Source organism: Physeter macrocephalus, chromosome 9 (assembly GCF_002837175.3).
Source record: "Physeter macrocephalus isolate SW-GA chromosome 9, ASM283717v5, whole genome shotgun sequence".
NCBI lineage: Eukaryota > Metazoa > Chordata > Mammalia > Artiodactyla > Physeteridae > Physeter > Physeter macrocephalus.
Window position 1 is genome coordinate 5,513,758 of NC_041222.1, and position 23,110 is coordinate 5,536,867.

At 48.8% G+C, this 23,110-nt stretch overlaps 1 protein-coding gene across 1 annotated transcript in view; it reads left to right on the top strand.

Moving 5' to 3' along the window:
* The window catches only part of CDK5RAP2 (CDK5 regulatory subunit associated protein 2), a 197,073-nt gene that overhangs the window by 116,532 nt on the left and 57,431 nt on the right, over positions 1-23,110 (top strand). Inside the window, exons 18-21 of the mRNA XM_028493591.2 lie at positions 54-182; positions 6,855-6,950; positions 8,784-8,971; positions 17,357-17,789. Of these exons, the coding sequence (XP_028349392.1) occupies positions 54-182; positions 6,855-6,950; positions 8,784-8,971; positions 17,357-17,789 (846 nt within the window). The remainder of the gene's footprint in view (positions 1-53; positions 183-6,854; positions 6,951-8,783; positions 8,972-17,356; positions 17,790-23,110) is intronic.

Here is a 23,110-nt window from a genome sequence, read left to right on the forward strand (position 1 = left end):
GAGGCAGCAGTGTGCCCGTGGGTAGTCAGTCCTCTCCTGCTCTTATCTCCCAGGTCGGTGACCTTATCCAGCTGGTGAAGGAGCTGTACGCGGACAACCAGCACCTGAAGAAAACTATTTTTGATCTCTCCTGCATGGGTTTCCCGGGAGAGGACAGGCCTGAGTCGGTAGATCAGATGGAGGTAAGAAAGAATATTCTCGTCCTCACGTGCTAATTACAAAGAGTAACACCCCCCCCACACGTCTCCAGGCTGCATCTCTTCTGGGGAGGTCTCTGTTGAAACTCGCTTTGCCGTGGACGGGGTTTGAGGGCCCTCTTAGGTCAGCAGGTCTGTCGGAGCGTTCCGCAAGTTTGGGTCCTATCTGCGTGGACACACTCGATGTTCTGTGATGCTTCGGACTCCAAGTCCGGCGCTGGGATCTGGGCTGTAGATGGCACATCTGGATGATTGGTCTGGTCTCAGGGGCCTGGAGAGTTGCCACATCACCCACGTAACTTGGGTAGTGGAGATGCAGCCTTAATGAACCCATTACCATGGAAACACAAACGAGAAAACATACCTTTCATTTACTTTTTGTATTAACTCTCTAAATGCATCTTCTCACTCCCACGGCATCCGGCTTCTGGATTTGACCAGATGTGTGCAGTTTATTCCCACGCGTACCCAGGAACCCCTGCACTCTGCCGTGTACCGACGACCGACAGGGAGTAAAGAGCCGGTGTCCCGTGAGCCCGCAAATTCAGCTTCCTGACTATGCGAGTTTTCCACTGGTGGCATTTGAAAGTCTGGAAGGGCCACGGAAGGTTAAATCTGGTGTCTGCACTAAAGAGCGTGTGGTTCCCGGGCTTTTGTACTCTCTGAGGGTGTGGGCCCATTCCGTTAGCCCCCGCCAGGGAAAGCGGAGGGAGCCTCTTCACCCTGTGACTCTGGCTCTCTGCTCAGCTTTGTGGTGTGTTGTCTCCGATTTTCTCTCTTCTCCACCCGACCGCACAGCAGGGGGCCCTGATGTTGTGGCAGTGGGGGAGGAGCTTGCCACTTCCTCCCTCCAGCCCCCACCTGGCCTGACGGCTCCCCCAGGAAGCGCCTTGCTCCATGCCTGTGTTATGCTAGTTAGTTTCAGAAGCCTGGAACTGTTCTCATCATGAAATGCACTAGGGCCTTTTGTACTTGGATCCCCCAGAACCTTCCTGGTTGGGGTTGTCTTGAACTCAGCCTGGCGTGCCAGGTAAATGGAGGTCTCATTGCCACACCATTTCTGGGGAAAGATTTGTCAGCCTTAAGCTGTCTCCTCCCACCTTCGAGGTGGGAAACGCTCAAAGGTGTTTATGCTGAGCTCTGGCCATCTGCTCCCTTGGAGAGAGGGAATGTTATTGAGCTTAGTCTCCAGGGCTCCAGATAATTTTGAAAAGCAAGAATATCTGCAGTCCATTTAGGGAGAAACAAGTCTCTTGGTTTGTTTCTTCCAACGTGGCATTTTTAATAAGCAGCCCATTCGTCACCTGCTTCATTTGAGTGTCAGATGGCGAGTGTTTGTTCATTTGCCCTTTGAAAGAAATCTGTTAAATGTCCTATTATGTCCTTTGGAGAACAGAGGGATTTTCCTCTTGCCACTCTGAGATCTTAATAGCAGCCGATTCAGATTGGAGTCACTTGTCAGGTTGCACATCAATTTGATGTTCTCTGTGAACAGTCGTGTCCTTCGCAGCGCAGGCCCCGTCTTCCCCGGCATGCGATGGGAAGATCCGCACGGGCAGGATGGCGCTCCCACGATAATCTTGAGCTGAGGGAGGAGAGGTTGTTAGGGGTGAGGGTGGGATGGCAGCAAGGAGGGGCTGCTGTTCCCTGGGAGTGTGTGTGGCTCTCCTTGGATGAGCAATGAGGCAGAGACAAACGGGAAATGCCTCCCCGGTCCACAGCCTTTTCTGGGCAGCAGGGCTTGTGGCGTAGGGGCTGGCACTGCTCCAGCGCTCTGGGAGCCTACAAATCAGAAAAGGGAAAAAAAAAGACAGCAAATATATTTTGTATTTTTAAAATTCAGTAGTTTTTCCTCCGATATTTAATTGACCCACAGCATTGCCTAAAACTTGGAAAATAAAGAAATGACCCCTAATCCTGTCTCATTAAAACACAGTTAATTAACATCCTGGAATCTTTCCTTCTCTATTTGTGTATTTGAACGTGTGCGTGGCCACCCACAGTACATACACAGTCCTGTTTCCTGTTTCTTTCCAGTGGCTGCTGTATTATAACCTCTTACGCCGTCTTAGGGATGCTAGCTGCGTCACTGTTGTCGGACATGTAGGTATTTCCGGTGATGCACTATTTTAGATTACCTGATGAATGTCTTTGGACACAGATCATTTTCTGTGCTTAGGCTTTTTTTCCTTAGACTGTGTTCCCAGGTGAGTAATGACTCGGTCAAAGGTACAGACACAGACAGATATGTGTATACAATAGGCACGTGATTTATTTTCACATTACACCCCCCTGCCTCCGCAACTTTTAATTCGACAAAGGCTATAAAGAGTAGGAGGCGCTTGATTCATTTTGGCAGCTGTGTCTTCAAAACGGTGGCCCCGGGCTGGATCCCCTCCTGCTGGGCACACAGCGCTTAGTCCCTGCCTGCGGGCAGGTCACTGAAAAACCAGCCAAACCAACAAAAGGCCAAGAACAGGCATCCTTTTATTTTAAAGTACATCAGAAAAAAAAAAAAAAGAAAAAATCTGTAATGAGGTTGCCCCTATTTCCTTGTGTTTATTTACTGGTTATAGTTCGTGTGTTACAGAACGGTGTGGTTGAGAATGGACGTTCAGGAGAGATTTGAGCGGGGGCTGCAGTCGGGGGGGTGAGCATTGTGAGCCGTGAGCTGTGTGACGTGCAGTTGTCACCCCCGGGGGTGGGATTCGTGGGCGAGCGCTCAGGAACGGTTCGTCGCTGTCACTGTTTACTTACGTTGTCATTTTTAGGGGATGGTTAGAAAACTTTTTGGTTTTGCTTTTTTTTTTTTTTGGCATGGAGAGGAAACAGGGATTAAGGGGCATAATTTAATTGAACTCAGATATATGTAGGGCTGTCATTTTGAGTAAGAAATAGACCTTGTGTGACTCAGAGGACAGAAGTGGTTCTCAGAAGTAGAAGGTGCTTGTTAACATCTGTTATTAGCAACAGGATAAAATTTGGTTTGTCAGAAGCAGATTGAATTTCACTGCAAGGAGGAAGTTTCTAACATTTTGACTTCATAAGTTATTATGAGTTGTACCCGATTTATAAAGCCCTTGGCACCGTGCCTGGCATGTAGTAGGCACTCAATATGTAAAACACAGCTATTTTCATTTTACTTTTTTAGTAAATTAGCGGCAGAGTTGGAACTAAACCCTTTTCTGACTCTGTTCGGTGTTGTTTTAGCAACACCATAGGGCGGTGCTTCTAAAGTTTACCGTGCGTGTGAATCTCCTGGGGACCTTGTTAACGTGAAGATTCTGGCTCGGTGAGCCTGGCACGGGGCCCGGGAGTCTGCATTTCTCACAGGCTTCCGTTGCTCCAAAGACTACACTTGGAGTAGCAAGACGGGGGTAATCCCGAGAACCTGCTGGTTCCAGCTGTCATTTTGAAAAAAGTCTTGATTCATTCGTTTGTCCTTTTGGCAGTGTTGTCTTGAGCACCGGGCACTGGTGTTAAAACTGAACACGGACACGGTCCCTGCCCCGTGGAGTCCGTGATGCAGAGAAGCGGAGCTTGGCGAGGGCCTGGTGGAGCGCGCGTGGGCGTGGAGACGGGCCCGGCCTCCTCTTCTGAGGTCAAGGGAATTTCCTCCTGGAGGAAGCAGGGGGCCTGCAAAGGTCAAGGAAGAATAGCTCAAGAGGCAGGGGGAGAACCGGGCCAGTGCAGTTGTTAGGGAGCGATGCTTAGGGAGGGCGTGCTTACAGCGTCACGTACTCTGAGAAAACAAGGGAAAAGCGGCTGGGAAATCGTTCGTGACCTGGGCGGTTTCAGCAGAGTGAGGGGGACCGAGGCCACGTGGTGGCGGATGGAGGAGCGGTGAGGGTGGGGCAATGAAGGAAGAGCCGGTGGGCGCTTGGAGGTGTGGGGCACTTCTCCAGTTGGTGGTGGGCCGGAAACAGAGCCCACCTGCAGTGACGCATCGGTCTCTCTGGGATCTTGCCTTTGAAAACTGATAAGTCACATATGGCATGCGGGACATTTCTCTATGTCCACAGCATTGAATTTCTTGGTCATTGCTGGAAACTGACTTTTAATTTTAACCACGTCAGCAGAGGTAAAGAGAGAGGAAAGAGAATTTTTATTTCAGTCTGTTGAGTCACGGTGTGGTTGTGGTTCTGGAAATGAAGAATAACTCGGATGCTTTTGCTGCTTCACCTGGAATGACATGGGTTAAGAGTACTCTGCTCGGCTGAACTTCAGGGAGACCCTCCTCTGATCCACAGGGTTGGGGAGGAGCGCCTCGCTGCCTCTTCCCTAATCCCAGGAGGGTTGGTTCCATCTCCTGCATTAGAAGGTCTTGGGGAGCTTTCATGAGCAGTTGCTGGAGAGCATTGGCAGCAAAAGCCACGTTGCAGAAGGTGAGGATGGAGAGTTCTTTCAAGAAGCTTGGAGAGAGGCAGGCAGCACTCAGTGACCAGAGCTGCTGATGAACCAGGAAGGAGAAACGTAGTTATTTTGCTTTTTTTTCAAATGAGAGCGGCTTTTCCCCAGCATTTTATTATGAAAAAAATTCTAGCAAAGTGAAAAGAACTTCACGGTGGACACCCATATACTCACCCCTTAGATTCTACTATTAACCGTTCCCACCAGCCATCATACCTTTTTGATAAATTTTAGTGTAAATCACAAACATCAATATGCTTCCCCCTAAATACTTCAACATGTGTATCTTTTCCTTCAGTATGTGTTTAGAGATATTTTTTCTTTTAAGTTTAAATTTACACACGATGAAATATAGAAGTCGTAAGGCTTTGTTTGCTAAGTTTTACAAATGTATGTACCTGTGTAACCCAAGCTTCTATCACGATCCCTCGTGTCCCTTCTAGTCAGTTCCCACCCGCCCCAGCCGCTCTTCTCATTGTCTTCCACCATTAGTTTTGCCTGTACTAGACTTTCATAGAAACGGAATCATAAAGCATCTTCTCTTCTGTGTGAAGCTGCCTTCACTCAGCGTGTTTTTGAGATTCATCCATGTTGTTACGTGAATCAATAATTTGTTCCTTTTTATTGCTAAGTAGCATTCCATTCCATTGTATAGATATATTCTAATTTCTTTATTCATTCTGCTATTGATGTACATTTGGATTGTTTCAGGTTTTGGTTATTATGATAAAAGCTGATGTGAACATTCATATACAAATCTTTATGTGGACATACGTTTTCATTTCTCTTGATGAATACCTAGGAGGGGAATTCCTGGGTCATAGGGTTATTAGCTTTATAAGAAACTGCCAGTACTTCTTCTAAAGTAGTTTAACATTTTATACTCCCACCAACAAGTCTGATTGTCCTAGTTGGTAACTTGAGCATGTTTTAATAATGAGGGAAGAGACCAACAGAGGGAGAGAAGTTCCTCATCCATATTTAGAAACTTTGATGCCTTAGGAAATGCACTTACACATGTTTAGCCTACTGAATGCTTGATAGTGTAGTAAGATTTGCAGACTCATCAGTCCTCTCTGATCCTGATTAGGATGGTTGGGTTGAATGTATTCTGATCCTGGGAAGTTTTCTATCCAAGACTTTGTGAAGTCAGTTTGCTTTGTTTTGTTTTTCTTCTTCCAAAAAAGGGTTTCTTTGAGAAGGAAGATCAGAAAAGTTTTAACTTGGGCCGGGAAAATTCTGGGGTGATTGACTAAATGTGGGAATTCATGAGATCACGGTATGGAGATAGAACCTTAGGTGCAACATGTCGTACGTACAACATGCCCGGCAGGCGGCTGGGACTCAGCTCATGTTTCAACGCTTTGGTGCAGTGGTCACTACCTCACTGGTGAGATGAGGTTTGGTACCGTTTTTGAAACAGCCTTGGCTACCTTCCCTCTCACTTTTTATTTGGTTAATCCGGGTGTCTCATGCCTAGAATTTTCCCTCTTCCAGAGGGCTGAGATCTGGCCCTGTTGAGAGCGCTGAATTGACTGTTCTGTCGAGTGCAAACTGCAGAAGCTTTGGGCTTTACACTTCTTGAGCGCATTAGGGATTTACGCAGTCTTTAGAAATCACTCTCCTTCATTTTCAAAAGCATAAAGTGATTGTCAGGGAAGCTTGATACTCCACTCATTAGCGATGAGGACTTTTTTGTCAGCAAAATGGCAGTGTGGCTGAGACGGCCCATCTCAGATGTGTGACAGTCCAAAAAGAGGTTTATCCCCTGTGCTAAATAGAAGGGATGCATAAATTGGGCACGCCATAAATTTCATTTACTGCTTTCTCGCTATTTGATAGTTTCAATTCCATCGATAGCTGTTTTCCAAAATCTTGTTACTTTTATATAATCTGAAAGTGAATTCAGCAATGGCAGGGATGGGAGCGGCACACCGGACAGCACAGTCAATTTCCAGCAGCTCAGGAAGGCCATGTGAGGGCAGGGGGAAATGGCTTTACTTATTTCTTGGGGAATTTGTCCTTAAATTATGCCTGATCCCAGGCAGCTGTGTGTGATGTGCCAGAACTAGCAGCTCTGACTTTGGCTAATTTTTATTTCATGGCTTTGGCATTTGTCTCTGCCTCTTTTTTTGGTTTGTTTTTTGTTCCGCATCTTTTAAAAAAGACATCACCGACTTATTCATACATATTCATGCTGCACTCATTTTTGGGTTGCATTTTCACACCATTCCATGCTCCATGTAGCTTCTGGCTAGCAAGGAGGACGAGGACTCAAGCAGAACTGCAGAGGATGACAAGAATAATTTGCTGAGTGAAGAGTGTCTGGAGCAGAGGAACAAGGTAGGAACATCTGCCCCTCTCTGTGCCCAAGCCCGCCTCCAGTCTGGAACGCGTCCGCCGGGGTTTCTGTGCCTTCCATCTGTGTGGAGTGCCTGCCGTGTGCCAGCGGGGAGCAAAGAGAGGAGGTCTCCTCCTTTCTGGAAGTTACAGATGGGGTGGTAGAGCCAGTCATGAACCAGGAAAACAAACATATAGTTGCAGATAAAAACGAGGCTGTTACAGGAGAGTCGCAGGCATTGGACGCTGGACCTGGGCAGCTCTTTAGAGCTCTGACCCAACGCATTTTCATTTTACGCATTGGAAACTGAGGCCTAGGAGGGGAGATGGCTTATCTGGGGGCTCAGAGTAAGTCAGTGACAGAGTTGGGACCAGAGCCCTTGTCTCTGGACTGCTGTGAACTCCCAGATCATCTGTGTGCAGTGTAAGGAGCCACTGATAGAACCAGACTTTCCTCCTCTGGGTCCGTCTGCAATCTCCTGATCTGAAACCCAGCTTAGTGTCATCTGGGCGTTGTTGAGAATTTCACTCCAGGCACACTGAGGCTGAACATTTGGAGCAAATATTCTCCAGGGTTGAAAGAACCGTAAAGACTGGGATGTGGTGGGAGACAGGAGGCTGCAGATTGGGCGTTGGTGGCCTTCGGGGTGTTCAGGTTCGTGGAGTCTTGAGTGAGAGATCATTCTCATGAGCGTTTTGGAGAGCCAAGCAGGTAACAGTGGGGGCTCCGGAATCAGGTCTGATTTTGAGTCTTGGTCACCATCTCTGTGACCTTGGGTTAACCCTTGCTTAACCCCCAAGTCCGAGTTTCCCCATCAATGAAGATAATAACACCGCTTCCTGGTTAGAATTGTTGTGATATTTAAATAGAAGGTATGTACTGAGTGCTCAGTAAATGGTAGCAATTGCTCTTTTTATTATTATATTCTAGACTTTTCCTTCTGTGGAGGTTGCTTATTTAGGTGGATTTAATAACTAGATTGGTGGCAAACAAGACCCTATAAATGACAGCTCATCTGTGTGGGTCTTGTCTTCCGTTTAAAAGTCTTAATCATTTTACACATGTGGAGAGAGGGGTGTGATGGCCAGTGTGTGTATCACCAGCAGTAATGAAGGTGAGAGGAGTTATTTATAGACTGGTAGAAGAAATTTACAGCTTTGGAAAGCGGGAGAAAGAATGCTAATTGCAGCACCTCAAGACATGCCCAGCACAGGCTTTAACTAGATGTTTCCTTGGTACCACTCCTCTGGGACCCTCAGTGACCCAAGAAGGTGGATCTGTAAAGAACACGTCTCCATGGGAATTAGGAACTCTCCACCGTCCTGATGAGACCAATCAAAGTCACAGTAATTAGGAAGTGTCTGTAAAGAGGTTGGCTTTCTGATATAGAATGAGGAGGATACATTGCAAGAAGCATATAATAAATGTCCAAAGCATTGTTAATGGCAGTTAACAATGTTCCGGACCCTCCTTAGAAAGAATTTACAGGAAGTAGGCCGTGGGCTGGGGGAACACAGCTGTAGCGGGTGAGACACTGTGCCAGGAACTTAAGTGGGCCAGCCATCTCATTTTGTTCTCGTAGCCGCCATGGGAGGTGGCGTTACCGTGCCTAGTTACGGATGAGGAAACTGAGGTGAGAAGAAGTGACGTAAACATCTCCGTGCCGTCAGACGAGCGTGTGTGGACCGCGTGCACCCTCCCTCTCCCCTTCCATTGTCTCTCGGGTTTACTTGCCCTCACTCATCACCGTTTGTCTCCATCCTTCCTCTCTTTTCCACGTAACCCCCTTCCCCTCCTTTGTAGTCCGTTATCTGACCACATACTTTGATTTGCAGATTATGGAGGACAATTCCAAAGGGGGCTGCAAAAATGGATATTTAAGGCACACAGATTCCAGTATTTTAGACTCCGACGGAGCCCACAGATCCGGCTGCCCCGGAGACCAGAGTCTGGAAGAAGGCGAGCTCCTGAGCCTGCTTGTCCCGCTCTTCAGCGAGAAGGCCATATGGTTACTGGAATCCAGGTAGACAGGGGGCCCAGGCACTGCAGTTGTCTCTGGTTTGAGGGGAGAACAAACTCATTTCGCTGAATGGATTTAGATGGTGGTGCTGTGTAATTTACCTGGGAGAGCTCCCGAAATGGCTTGGAAGGAATCTTGCCAGTCACGCAATTAAGTAATTAGGCTGCCTGCTCCTTGGCTGCGAGGGGACCACATTCAGCAAAGCCGCATGCAAGACCAGCATAAAGAAGAGAGAGAAAGCTTCCTTCAGAATTGTTCCTGGGAGCCCGGAGAGGGCTGCCTGGCTGTCAGCGCCAGGAATCAGCCCTCCCGAAGTCCCTTCCAGTTTCTACAACAGCTTAAAAAACTGCCATTGTACTTGTCACTCTGCTGTTTTCTGTTGAGCTTGAACTACAATTCCCTTCTCGTTGTGTCTGCCGGGAGTCTTTCCTGTGTGAGGAAACTCTACAGGGTGTTTTCCTTAAAACAAAAAAGGAGAAATATTCAGTACATTTGTATTTTTAAAATTAGCCCTTTAGGAGCAGATTCCCCTTCTTTCCCGTTCTTTCCAGGCCACTGTAGCAGCTGCTCTGGGCTTTGGAGCCAGAGGGAGCTGTGCTTGCTTTCGTCTCTCAGTGCCTCCGTTTCTCTGGCCACTTCTTGGGGTTGCTGTGAAGAGTGGAAAACATGCTGTTCAAGGAGAATGGCTGGCGTGTGGCGCGTGTTCAGTGAAACCCTTCATCCTCCTCCAGCACAGACAGAGAAAGGGAACTGGCACCACCACCCAGGACGGTTAGCAGGAGCCTAGCAGTTCTCATGTCCTTGGCGGGCTCAGCCTCGCAGACAATTTTTCAGCTGAAAAAGGATGGTAGTGTTCTGTGAGCTCCGGGAGGCTACCCTCCCTGGCCCCTGACATCTGCTTAACATTTTTCTAGCGTGAGTCCTCATGCTAGGGGGACACGCCCAGTGGCCGTTCCGGTATATCATCACAGGGAGTTGGGTGACCGTAGTAACACTTGAGAAATGGAGGATTTCCTCGGCATCAGAGGCGGCTCCTGCGTTAAGAGTTAAAAGATGCACCTCGCTCTCTCTCTGAGGACCGCCTAGGAATGCACTTGGGTGATGTGACCTGGGAACGTACAATGGACTGTGGTGGGAGTGCAGGGAGTTGGGGCCCACACGCTCCCTCCTGGCAGGGAGGAGCTTTTCAGCCCCAAAGCATTGTCCTCATGCCAGCACGTGGCCTCAGAGCTTCCAGTCTTTCAGTAGAAGCCCAAAATTTGTATGCTCAACCTCCTGGTTTTTGAAAATTTAGACTTCATTACAGTTTTAAAGAAAGCGCTTTACGGGCCGACACTCTGCAGGCAAGCTTGGGACATCAGCCATTCAGTTACCCGTTCCCTTGTAGGTGTCTGTTCCATCGGCTTCCAGGCCATTGTGGGCCAGTTCTAGTGTTAGAAAAGGCTTCCCTAAACGCTGGCCGGGATCTCCTGCTCTGATCCTGCTGTCTGTGCAGCTGCCTTTCATGGTGCACCGCTGAGCCCCAGGACGGCAGGGTCACGGCTCCGAGGGCCCTCCTGAAGGCCCAGCTGTGGTCTTTTAAAAAGACTGCTTGGGTAACTAGGATTCTCATTGGCCAGGGAAACACTAATTTTCTGCCCAGGAAGTCTCTCCAGGAGTTCGGTGTTTTGATCCCCCGAAAAAGCAGGGTATTAGAGTCAGACAGACCTGTGCTCCGGTCCAGCTGTACCGTTTAGACCTCGTGACTTATCTCCCCATCTTGGTTTCCTCACCTGTCAAGTGGGGGGTGATGATACTTATCGACCCTGTAGGGATCTTGTGAGGATGAAATGAAATAACGTGCGTACATATGGATCCAGGTTGGTATTAAGTGGGGCTTTGGTGATATTACTGCTTAAAATGTGCCTGGCCAGTTACTCCTACCCTTTCCCGTTACCCTCAGGTAAGATTCATACCGTATGCAAGATACGTCGGCCAGCCCATGATTCAGGCCTCTGTGTTCATTGCTGAGCCCACGTCGGATACCCTGGTGTGGAGTGCGATAGGCTTAGGCCCGAGGCTTAGGCCTCTGAGCTCTTCCACCCTCTAGCCGTCCACCCTGGGGCCTAACAGGCTAGCAGAGTAGCTGGGCCCCAGGAGTAAATCTGATTCAACTTACCCGTCCCCCGGGATGGAGTAAGGAAGCAACTTAGCCTAATTAGCTGTCTTGCACTTGACCAAGCCGAGCACTCTCGTTCTCCGGGGGTGGAGTGAAGGGTCAGCTCGTGGAGGACGGGCTGGCTGGCCCTGCTCCCCCTTGGTCTTCACCATGTGTGTGGTTCCCAACCCTCTCTTCACGTGCTTCTGGTTCGTTCGCCCCATTCCCTAGAGGACATGGTTTAGGATTTATTACCTAAGTGTTTCAGTCTTTGTAGCTAAACTTAGGTGTGACATTTGAAAAAGTTTAAAAGGGGAGCCCTTGGGGATTTTCTTTTTTTCAAGGCTAGTATTACATTCTTGAGCCATACCTAGTAGAAGTAGAGAAGCTAACTCTCCTAAAAAACCTGGGTCTGCTCTTCTGGGCATGCTGAAGGGACAGGTAAGGGACCACCAGAGCGTGGAGCTGGCGAGGGGTCTGAAGTTAGCAGAGAAAGAGCCAAGGAGACTGGCGTGTGCGGGCTGCAGGGGAGAGGACGCGGCTAGGGCTTGCAGGCAGATCCCGTGTTACAGGGGGACTGGGTCTGTGGGCTTCAGACAGAAACCCGGGGTCCTCCTTGATCCTCCCCTCTCCTTCACCTCCCAAACCCAAGTCCTGACCCTTTGCCTCCCAAATGCGCTTCTCCCATCCCTGGCTCCTCCTCTCCACTCCTTGCTTCCGTCACACTTCTCCGGCATCCCCGCAGTTGCCTCCTAGCTAGTCCCCTGCAGCCATCCGTCCCCCTTCCAGTCTGTTTTCCATGCTGTATCCAGAGCGGTTACTTGAAATGCAGTGAAGTCACTCCTCTACTTAAGACCCCTCGGAGACGCTCCACTTTTCTTGGGACCAGAATCCTTAGCACAGCCTGCCAGGCCCCGTGTGATCTGGCGACCCCCTCCTTCAGCTCTCTTCACACTGTCCCCGGCTTGCTTTCTGTGCTCTGGCCCTGGAGCACAGTCCTTCCAGTCCCTGGAACGAGACCCCTTTCATCTCGTTTCAGAGCCTGGGCACATGCTGGTCCCTCCGGATGGGCACTCGCGGTTGCTTCCTCCGCGCTCCCCTCCCCTGAGCAGGGCAAGGTCGTCAGCTGGGGAGGGGAGAAGAGAAGCTGCCGGGCGGTGCTGCGCGCTCATTTTGAAATGAGTGACGAGCGATAGAAAGTGTGACCCGTCCCGAGAACGCCTGTAGCACGAGTAGCTGACCAAGCCCAGGTCTGAAGGCAGGGTTGGATGGGACAGGTGAGGGGTTACCTAGGCCTCTTCATCTCAGTCCAAGTGCTTCCATACCCTTTGCTTCACTTATCAAGGTCAACGCCAGTTTGCAAGTTGTGAATCCAGTGGCCAGTGTCCGCTTTCCAGCAGCGGTGGCCACGCTCCCTGGCCTCTGTTCACAGCTCCCCTCTCTATTTTCCTTCTCCCTCACTGGTCTCTCCTCCTCAGCCTCCTTTGCTGGCTCCTCTTCCTCTGCCGGATGCTGGACGCTGGATGTTGGAGTGTCCTGGAGCTCCGTTCTAGCTCCCTTTCCCTCTCTGTACCTCCTTTCTCCACGGCTGCAGAGTATGCTGTGTGACTTCCAAATTCATACCCGCGGCCCAGGCTCGCCCCTTCAGATCACGCGGTCAGCTGCCTACTTGCTGTCTCCACCTGTGTGTCTGACAGGCGCTTTCAACTCTAATCGGTTTCTTTTCTTTTCTTTTTTTAGAATTTTAATTTTTTAGAAAATGTATTGATTTATTTCTTTTTCGCTGCGTTGGGTCTCTGTTGCTGCGCGTGGGCTTCCTCTAGTTGGGCAACTCTTCTTCGTGGTGCGCGGGCTTCTCACTGCGGTGGCTTCTCTTGCTGTGGGGCACGGGCTGTGGGCACGCGGGCTCAGTAGTTGTGGTTCGTGGGCTCTAGAGCGCAGGCTCAGTAGTTGTGGCGCACGGGCTTAGTTGCTCCGCGGCATGTGCGATCTTCCCGGACCAGGGATCAAGCCCGTGTCCCCTGGGTTGGCAGGCGGATTCTTAACCACTGCGCCACCAGGGAAGTCCCTCTAATTGGTTTAAAACCCAACCCCCTGTTCTAATGTGCTTCTCTGCTGTTCTTCCACGAGTCACTTAATAGCACTGCTGCTGTGGCCGAAGGTGTAGCTTCCACAGTCCTCATAACTATCAGTAAGTCCTGTTGTTCCACCTGGAAAATGTATCCCTAATCCACCCACTTACGTCTCTACGGCTGCCCTCTTAGTCCAGCTTAGTCCAAACTGTCACATCTCGTGCCTGGACTCCAAAAGCACAGCCTTCTAAATTGCCTCCCTGCTTCCGTTTTTGCCCCTCTGTAGCCATTCTCCACAGAGGAGCCAGAGCCAGCCTTCAGAAACGTAGATGAGATTATGTTTCTTCTGTGCCTAAAGCTTTCCAATGGCTTTCCGTTACCTTTAGAGTGAGATCAGAGCTCCTTGGCCTGGCCTCTGCCTGTTTCTGTGTCTTTATCAGCTGCCTCTCTTGTTCGCACTCACCTTTCTGTTCCTCAGTCATCCAAGCTTGTTCTCACCTCAGGGCCTTTGCAGTAGCAGTTCCCACTACCCGGCACGCTCTTTTCCCGGGATGTGGTGGCGTCTCAGCTCTGTAGAGAGGCCTTTCCTGACCACTTTGTCTAACAAGAATCCCTGCTTCTACACTTTGTCTCAGGACTGCCGCCCTCCTCCCCTCCTTCTCGTCCCTCCTTCCTGGTACTTCTCCTTGCCTTGCGCTATCTTATTTAGTTACCCGTGTCTGTATGGATGTCTGTCTCCTCAGCGAAACGTCAGCGCCATGATTCTTTTTCGCCATGCATTTCCACCGCCTTACGTGACAAATGGGAGAGGCTCAATGAATATTTGAATGAATGTGCAGACAATTAGAAGCTCAGCATCATAGCAGGAGGTTTATGTTTAGAAAACTAGAAAGAATGCAGTGCTTCTTTGGAGTCAGAAAGGTCTGCGTCTGCAGTCTTTGCTCTGCCACTTTGCTGGGAGATCTTGAATCTTCACGAGCCTGTTTTCTTCATCTGTGAAATGGGGTTAGTTACAGCCCCCATCTCAGTCTTACTGTGAGGACTAAAGCTATTTAGTGTATTTAAGGGATCTGGCACACCGTTAAGCGCTTAGTAAATGTCAGTTCCTTTCCCCTTATGCCTTCTGTGTGGCAAAGATGCTCAGGGTACATAAACAACGTTTGGGCCTCTGACAGGACCCTCGGACTGAACCATTAAAAAGGTCCTGATTATGGCGACAGCTTAATGAATCTGCTGTTCAGCTTTCTAGCAGAGTAACACTTGAAATGTTAGCAGCTCTCCCACTTTAGTATATTACAATGGCCTCTTTCACCACCTTTTGCTACCCATTTGTAAGTCTTTTTTCCTGGATTTTATTGTGTGTTGTTCGGTAGTGAGTAATGGTCCTCCTTTGGCTAGCTCAGTAGCAACTGTTATCACTTTCAATCTCTATTAAGGGAAGGAGAGGAAAGGAAAATTTAGTTTAACATGCTTGAAACACCAGAAATATTTTTTGAAGTCTGGGTTTACTAAATTTTAAGATGGTTTGTGTAGTCTAGATGATTCCATATTAGAAGTGAAAAATGTACCACACGTTTTAATTTTGTTTTTCATACTTTTAGTTTTTATCCTAGTTCAGTGTGCTGTGGCTGTTTAAGTTGAATTAAATTGATTCTGCCCCAGAGCTGGATGTTAGGAATCCAGATGAGAGTTAAGGCTTCATCCCTGCCCTTAGAGGGCTCCGTGGGAAGGCAACATGAGGGTACCTGTCACTTCCAGTGGTAACTAAGACACAGAGGAAGGGGAGGCCAAGGTATGTTAAGGCAGTCAATCGTTCCGGTCTCTGACCAGGTTTTTTTTGAAATAATGCAGGCAAGAGAAACTGCAGAGAGGAGAAGGACCTAGCACTGATGAGGGCCTCTTCTCTCGCCCCTCTCTCTCCTGACTCCACCCCCTCATCCTGACCGCATCTTCTGTTTCCCGGAAGATAGCAACAGCTTTCCAGTTGGCCCTCCTTCAGTGCTTGCCCCCCTCCAGTCTTCTTTTTTATAATTTTCTGTCTCAGTCTTATAACTTCCTCTCATTTTTACGAATCTCTTTTTCTCCTTTATTTTTTAGATGATTGACACATACTTATTTTAAGTCTTGTTCAGATTGCTTTATTATTTTTATTTCCTTGAGTGTGAACTCTCTCATCTGTCAGATTGCTGTCTTTCATAATAGTGGATTTTGTTTGCAACAGTGGTCTGTGTCAGCAGCCCTGCTCTGCCCGCCACCCTTGCTCCTCCCTGTGCGGTGGTTTTGAAGTTGCCTTGACTTGTCTCTCTAGGTCTTACATTAGGGGCGTGAAGTTTGCATGGGTCTTCTTCCAACCATGGGAGTTAAATTTCTGCTTTCTGCGGATGCCCTCTTTATCATGGCAATGGGTCTCCTCCTCTGTTTCTGACCTTTGGATACATCTTATTTGATTCTGAGTCCTGTAGTGCACCTTGACCATTTTTTGGTCTTGTCTGTTTTGCTGTCATTTACATATGTTTAGAGCAGATGGTAGGGGCTCTTGAGTGTACTCTCACCACCGTCCTGATGGGAAATCTCTCCATTCATTCTCTACACATGGCACGTGTGTGGCCGTGCACTCTGTCACACAGAGACTCCCAGTGGCTCTCCTTTCCTTAACATGGCTGAGGTCTCCCTGCCTCACCTTCCAGCCTCACCTCCCTGCTCTCCACAGTGTGTCTTGACTCCGTTCATATTGTTTTCCATGCTTAGCGGGTTCCATTTCCCTTCCCCCAGCTAACCTCTCATCAACTCTAGAGGCCCCTTTTTGGCGTTCTTCCTGCCACCCCCAGTCTGGACACGCCGGGATGCTTGCCCGTAAGCTTCCCAGACTTCCACAGTGCCTGTGTTTCTCTTTTTAGCCTGTGGAGTAGTGATTTGTTTACACATCTGCCTCTAACACCAGGCCCTGCAGGCACTTCTGCAGCCCCAGCGCCCATTAGAGTGTCTGGCCCAAGAAACACACTCACAAGGGATTCTTCTGGAACTGCTCCAGAGTCTTCTACATGTTGGCTTAGTTTGAGTTACTGGGAAAGCAGAGCCAGAGGTAACCACTTGGGTACAAGTGGTTTATTTGGGATGTGACTCCAGGCGGAAGGAAGGAGGGATGAGGGAGACGAAGGTAGGGATGGAGGTGAAGCCCGGAAGGCTGCCTTATGATCCGGTTACTGCTGTGGGCAGCTGGGCCTCCGCCCTGCCAGCCACCCTCTGAGGGATGGTGTAGACCCTGCGTCAGTGCTGGCCCTCTGAAGGACGGGAGACTGGGACATTCACCCAACAGCTCTCTTCCTCCACTGGTTAGGGTCTCCCCTGGAGCTATAAATGGGGCTGCGCTTGCCCGCTGCCCTGCTGGCCGGCTCAGAGAGCTCTGGGAAAGGGCCCAAGGCAGCAGAGAGATGCCGTGGGCGCTGGCGGAGGGACTGTCTGTCTATAAGAGCTGTCAACGCAGCTGCAGCTGAAATCCCAGGAAGGCCCAGGCCGTGTGGCAAGGGGCGTGAGAAGCATCTGCTACCCATACACGCTCTCGTTTAATCCTCACGGCGTCCTGTGGAGGAAAACTCACCTTGCTTTCCAAGAATCACAGAGTTAGAATCTGAAGCCATTTTGTCTGATTTCAAAGCCACGGCTCTTTTTATCCAGAGCAGTTCCCAGCATCCCTTCATTCGATACCTTTGCTGAGCAGCGACTGTGCACCCTGATGGACCAGGTCGCTCATGGATCTGCCAGGTTGGCTAGATTCATCCAAAGCCGTACTTGCCCCTGGATGTAGGGATGGGCCCAGGGGGGTGGGCGGACCTTGCAATCGTCATGCATACCTTATGACTCTGTTTGCTCTTCCTAAGCCCAGCCTGCGTCCAGGTAGCTGTGTGCCCCCCTCACTTGCTGTGCACCTGCGTCAAATCAGTTCTCTCCTTCTCCTCCATGAAGGAGACCTGTGGTACCTACCTGGTGTGGTTGCTCTGAGGTGACCTGGATAACATAGGTGGCGTTGGCGTGGGTCCTGGCACGTGGCAGGTGCTCACTGTGTTTAAATTCAACAGAATCTGGGCCAGAATCGATGGGGAAAACCTAGGAAGGTGGGTCGGTGACAAGGCCATAGCAGAAAGCTGAGTCCTCCCACTTCCTTCCCTTTTGGAAAAACAGGCCGGACCTCCTGAAAGCGCTCCGAGAACTGCTTCTGGAACAGATGTGCTTGAGAGAGCGGGAAGCTTCGGGAGAACACCTTGATGGTAAAACGGAGAAGACACTTAGGCAGATGGCCGTTCAGCTAAGAGGTGAACTCGGACGTTTCATCCAAGCCAACTTGTCTTCCAAGCCACGGGATGAACTCAAGTGGCCTCCGGGAGCCCAGCTAGCAAAGGCGGCGGAGGCGTCCAAGGTGGAACAGAAAGATGCCTCCGTGCAGACCATGGCTGTGGAGGGCGACACGGTCAGATTCAGACACGAGGGCACGAGAGAGCCTTGGGAAGAGAAACCAACAGACGCCGTATTCAGCGCCGAGCATCAGCCGGAGAATTTGTGCAGGATGCCGGGGCGGCAGGCCGCTGCCCTCTCCTTCCCCAGGGGGACCGAAAAAGTAAGTTTTCCCACATATTACTTACTTAGTTACTTATTAAATATAGACGAAAAACTTAAAAGTCACCTCCGATCCCACTACTTTAAAAAAAAATTTGTATAAAGTCTGGTGTCTCTCTCTGCCTGTACTTATCTTGGCCTCTACCTAGAGGTATGTGTCCATCCTGATCTTCCCCAAAGTGTTACCAACATTTCCTCCCTCCCTCTCTCCCCCCGCATCCCAGCCCTCTCTTATTTATCTATAACTCGTGATATCTGTGTGTTTTCACTATAAAAGCAGAGTCACGTGTGTACATCTGTCTGTAGCTTACTGTTCCGTGTTATGTATCAGGAACATCTTTCCTTGTAATGGCTGCTAAGATTCCACTGTGGGGAATGTACCAAAGTTGACATAATTTTCCCCTGTTGATGGACCTTTACTTTCGCCGGTTGCAGTAAAACTGGAATGACCTCACTTTAGGGGTAGGGACGAGAACCTAGACTTTATTTTGTACGGACTTTGTGTCTTAGAGGTACCGTTCTGTGGGCTTTGTCTCCATTCTCTTATCCTTACAACACCCGTCAAAGGTGAGGAAGCCAGGTCCCGAGTGCCCATGGTCAGCCAGCGGTGAGGGGCCTGACTGCACAGCCATGCCCTTTCCCTGGGTCAGGCCCCTGTCTAGCCTGTGCTGGCTCGAGTGGTAGGGTCTGGTTTTGGTGGGTGAATGCCTGCATTTTGCTTCAGTCAAGATGCTTCTCCTCAGACACCATCAAATATGCCAGATTATGAAAAACCAGACTCTCCTGGCAATGTTTGATCAGACCTTTTACTAAAATCCTCCTGGGGAGGAGGGGTTGGGATTGAGGCGCCCCATAGCAGGGAGATGGGAGTGACCTGGGAGAGAAGGAGAGAGGTCGTGTTTGTGGTAGGGCTCCAGCGACTGGTCTCCTTGTTTCTGATGGGTGTTTTGTCTCTGAGAAATCAGCTGTGCACACTGCTTCATAGCATCAGAATGGAGAATTAAGTTTATTTTCTGACCAGTAAATTACTGCTTTTGTGCATACCAAAGAGAGTTAGATATATCATTAGCAAAATTGCTTTTGATTGTTTTAAATTATGCACCAAAACTGTAATTTCTAGAAAAGGGTTTTCTAAAGATATCAGTAGAGACCGAAAAAAAAAAAAAAAGACACTGCCATTATATTAACAGTACTCGATATGCAGATTTGTGCAATTTGGCTAGAATAGAGATGCTCTCATCTGCCCCAGCTAGTTTAGTTTGTACCTGTGTTTTGGGAAAACTAGATGTTGTGTGTGTGCATGTGTTTTTTTCCCCCTGCTATCTGTGAGGAAGATAGCATCCTATATTCAGGAAAATTGGATAATCGAATGAACTTAATTTCCCCAAATATATTGAAAAAAAATTTCCATTTGGAATTATCTTCCTGCTGGTATCTTCGAAAGGAAGGCTACTGTGTTTATTTTTTTAGCATCTGCTGTATATGCGAGGATTGTGCTAGATATTCTATTCATGTATCATCACAGTTAATCTTCTCACCAAGCATATGAGTTAGGTAGGTATTACCTACATTTTGCATGTGAAGAAATACAAGCTCTGAAAGGCTCAGAAAATTGTCCAGAGTGACTCAGCCGTTGAGAGGAGTAGCAGGGGTGTAAAGTGGAGTCTGGTTTTAGAGGCAGACAGGGATATTGTAACCCCACCTTTCTCAGGAAGGGAGGAGCTCTCTTACCACCAGTTTGGCCTCCGGTCTATGCAACGTAGAAGAAAATTTAATGGTCTTCTCTGTGGTCTTTGGTTAGTCAAGGAATCAGTAATCCTTGAGCTTAGGCTGGAACTGTGGCATCCTGTTAAAAAGAACATCTTTGCGGCCCAGGGGCGAAACAGGGAGACGGGACATACTTCTGGTTTAGTTACAGAGGCGAGATGCTGGGTTGCACAGATACACCCGTGATTGCATTGGGCCTCGCCGCTCACCTGCTCTGAGTCCTTGGGTCAGTCACCTGACTTTCAGTGGCTCCAAGGGGATCATTGTGACCTGGCACCCGGGGCTGGCGTGCTGGCTCGGTGAGGCAGTGTGTGGCGAGTGCCTCGGGCCGTGTCCGTGGTAGGAGCTCAGGGTATGTGCATTCCTGTCCCCCTTCCCTCCCCACGTGAGAGGTTCCAGGATGCCATCTTTAATAAGGTGGTAGGTGGGGTTCTGTTCGGCATCCATAAGGTAGCATTTTGTGTGGTGTTATTTTGGAAGCGGCGTTAGGGTGACTGACGGCAGCCTTCCAGCCTGAAATTGGCTTTGGCATTTGTGCACTTGCAGCTCTCTTCTCTGCTGCCATATGACACACAGATTTGGATCCAGGAATAGAGATTGGTGGAGACTGAGGACCAAACAAGTGACTTATTTTCCAGCCCTTTTTGATGAGGCGTCCACTTCCTCCCGAGTGGTCCCTGACACCACCGCAGACTGTTCTTGTCCTTGAACCTGTTCTCTCCTCTTGCGTGGAATTTCAGGGCAGAAAGGCTCTCGCTTTTCTTAACTGGGCAGTAGAGGTTGACGAGCTAGTCCGAGGCTCAGCTCTCCAGCCTTCTTATTGTATGATACTGGGCTGGTTGGCTGACGTCTCAGTTCTTCATCTGGAAAATAGGTATAATAACTTCTGTAATCCTGTGATCTCTGGGAATGCAGAGCTCACCCAAGGATTACGGGAGCACATGCTTGAAAGCATTTGACATCCTAGACCGTGCAAGAAGGGCTCCTTCTTCTTCTTTCCTTCTTGAGAGGCTTTGCTGATTTCCTCCTTTCCAGGGTCCCAACCATTATCGACTACAATCAATTTTAGAACATAACCTTATCCCAGGCAGAAGCCCCGAACCCATTAGCAGTCACTTACTATTTCCCCCACCTGCGCACCCCTAGCTGAAGGCAGCCACTGAGCTTTTTTCTGTCTTTATAGATTTGCCTGTTCTGGATATTTCATATAAATGGAATCACGTAGTCTGTGATCTTTGGTGACTAGCTTCTTCCACTTAGCATAACGTTTTCAAGGTTCGTTTATGCTGTAGCAGGTATCCGTAGTTCATTTCTTTTTATGACCCAGTGATAGTCCATTGTATGGATATACCACATTTTATTTATCCATTCATTAGTTGATGGACATTTGGGCAGTTGCTACCTTTCGGATATTATGAATAATGTTGCTGTGAACATTCACGTACAAGTTTTTGTGTGTACATGTGTTTGTATTTCACCGGGGTATAGATCTAGGAGTGGAATTGCTAGGTCATGTAGTAACTCTGTTTAATGGTTTGAGGAACTGCCAGACTCTTTTCTAAAGTGGCTGCAGCTAGTTTACAAAAGTTTTCACCAGCCTGTGAGGGCTCCAATTCCTCCACATCCTCACCAGCAATTGTTATTATCTTTTCGATTATAGCCATCCTAATGGGTAGGGAGTGGTGGTATTTCATCATGATTTGATTTGCATTTCCCTGATGATGAATGATTTGAACATCTTTTCATGTGCTTATTGACCATATGTATATCTCCTTTGGAGAAATGTCTTTCAGATCCTTTGCCCATCTTTTAACTGAGTTATTTGTGTTTGTTTATTTATTTATTTATGGCTGCGTTGGGTCTTTGTTGCCGCAGGCGAGCTTTCTCTAGTTGCTGCGAGCGGGGGCTACTCTTCTTTGCAGTGCGCGGGCTTCTTATTGCGGTGGCTTCTCTTGTTGCGGAGCACAGGCTCTAGGCACGCGGACTTCAGTAGTTGTGGCACGCGGGCTCAGTAGTTGTGGCTCACAGGCTCTAGAGCTCAGGCTCAGTAGTTGTGGCGCACGGGCTTAGTTGCTCCACGGCCTGTGGCATCTTCCCGGACCAGGGATCAAACCCGTGTCCCCTGCACTGGCAGGCAGATTCTTAACCACTGCGCCACCAGGGAAGTCCTAGGCCTCTTAAGTTATTATTTGTATCTTCATTCCACAAATAGTTGTTGAGCACCTACAATATTACTAGTTCTTGTGCTCAAAGCTGTGGATAGAGTATGAATAAGAGATGCAGAATCCATGAATCCTAAAGCTTATAGGCTGGTGCAGAAGATAGACAAAGAACAAGTAATTGCATACGCATTTAATTATTATGGTCCTAATGTTTTTCCGAGGAGAATTCCGAGGGGGCAGTGAGTATATAACAGGGAAATCAAGGCCCATTCTCCTGAGGAAGGCACATTTGCTCTGAGTCCTAGTGAATGTGTTGGGGTTAGTGGGAGAGGTGGGGGTGGGCAAGAAGAAGTATTCTAGTCAGAGGAGATAGCATATGCTAAGGTCCTGAGGTGGAAGGAACAAAGCATTTTGAGGAACTGATAGGAGGTCTCTGTGGCTGGAGGATGGGGGGGTGGGGAGGGGCAGTAACTCAGGCTGCAGTAGTGCACGACATGTGGGCTGTGGTAAAGACTGTGACCTTTGCCATACGAGAACTGGGGAACAATTAAAATAGTTTTTTTTTTTTGCCGCTCCGCGGCATGTGGGATCCTCCCAGACCGGGGCGCGGACCCGGTTCCCCTGCATCGGCAGGCGGACGCGCAACCACTGCGCCACCAGGGAAGCCCAATTAAAATAGTTTTAAGCAGGAGCGGGGGTGTGTTGCCTGTTTTGGTGCAGTATGGCAAGTGGGTTAGAAAGGGCAAGAATGAGTGTGGGGAGACACCTCAGGAGGCTGTTCCTGTGGCCTGGATGAGAGCTCACAGCGTCTTGGAGTTGGGGGGTGGCCGCGGAGGATGAGAAGCGACAGAAGAATTCATAGACACCTTGGGAGTTGGAGTTAGTGGAACCTGGTGAGTGATGCAAGTGGGTGAGGTGCATAAAGGGAATTTTATTTTATTTTATTTTATTTTTTATCATCCGCCCACCCCCACCCCCCACCGCTTTCCCCGCTTGGTGTCCACACGTTTGTTCTCTACGTCTGTGTCTCAATTTCTGCCCTGCGAACCGGTTCATCTGTACCATGTTTCTAGGTTCCACATATATGCTCTAACATACGATACTTGTTTTTCTCTTGCTGACTTACTTCACTCTCTATGACAGTCTCTAGATCCATCCACGTCTCTACAAGTGACCGAATTTCGTTCCTTTTTATGGCTGAGTAATATTCCATTGTATATATGTACCACATCTTCATTATCCATTTGTCTGTTGTTGGGTATTTAGGTTGCTTCCATGACCTGGCCATTGTAAATAGTGCTGCAATGAACATTGGGGTGCATGTGTCTTTTTGAATTATGGTTTTCTCTGGGTATATGCCCAGTAGTGGGATTGCTGGGTCTTATGGTAATTC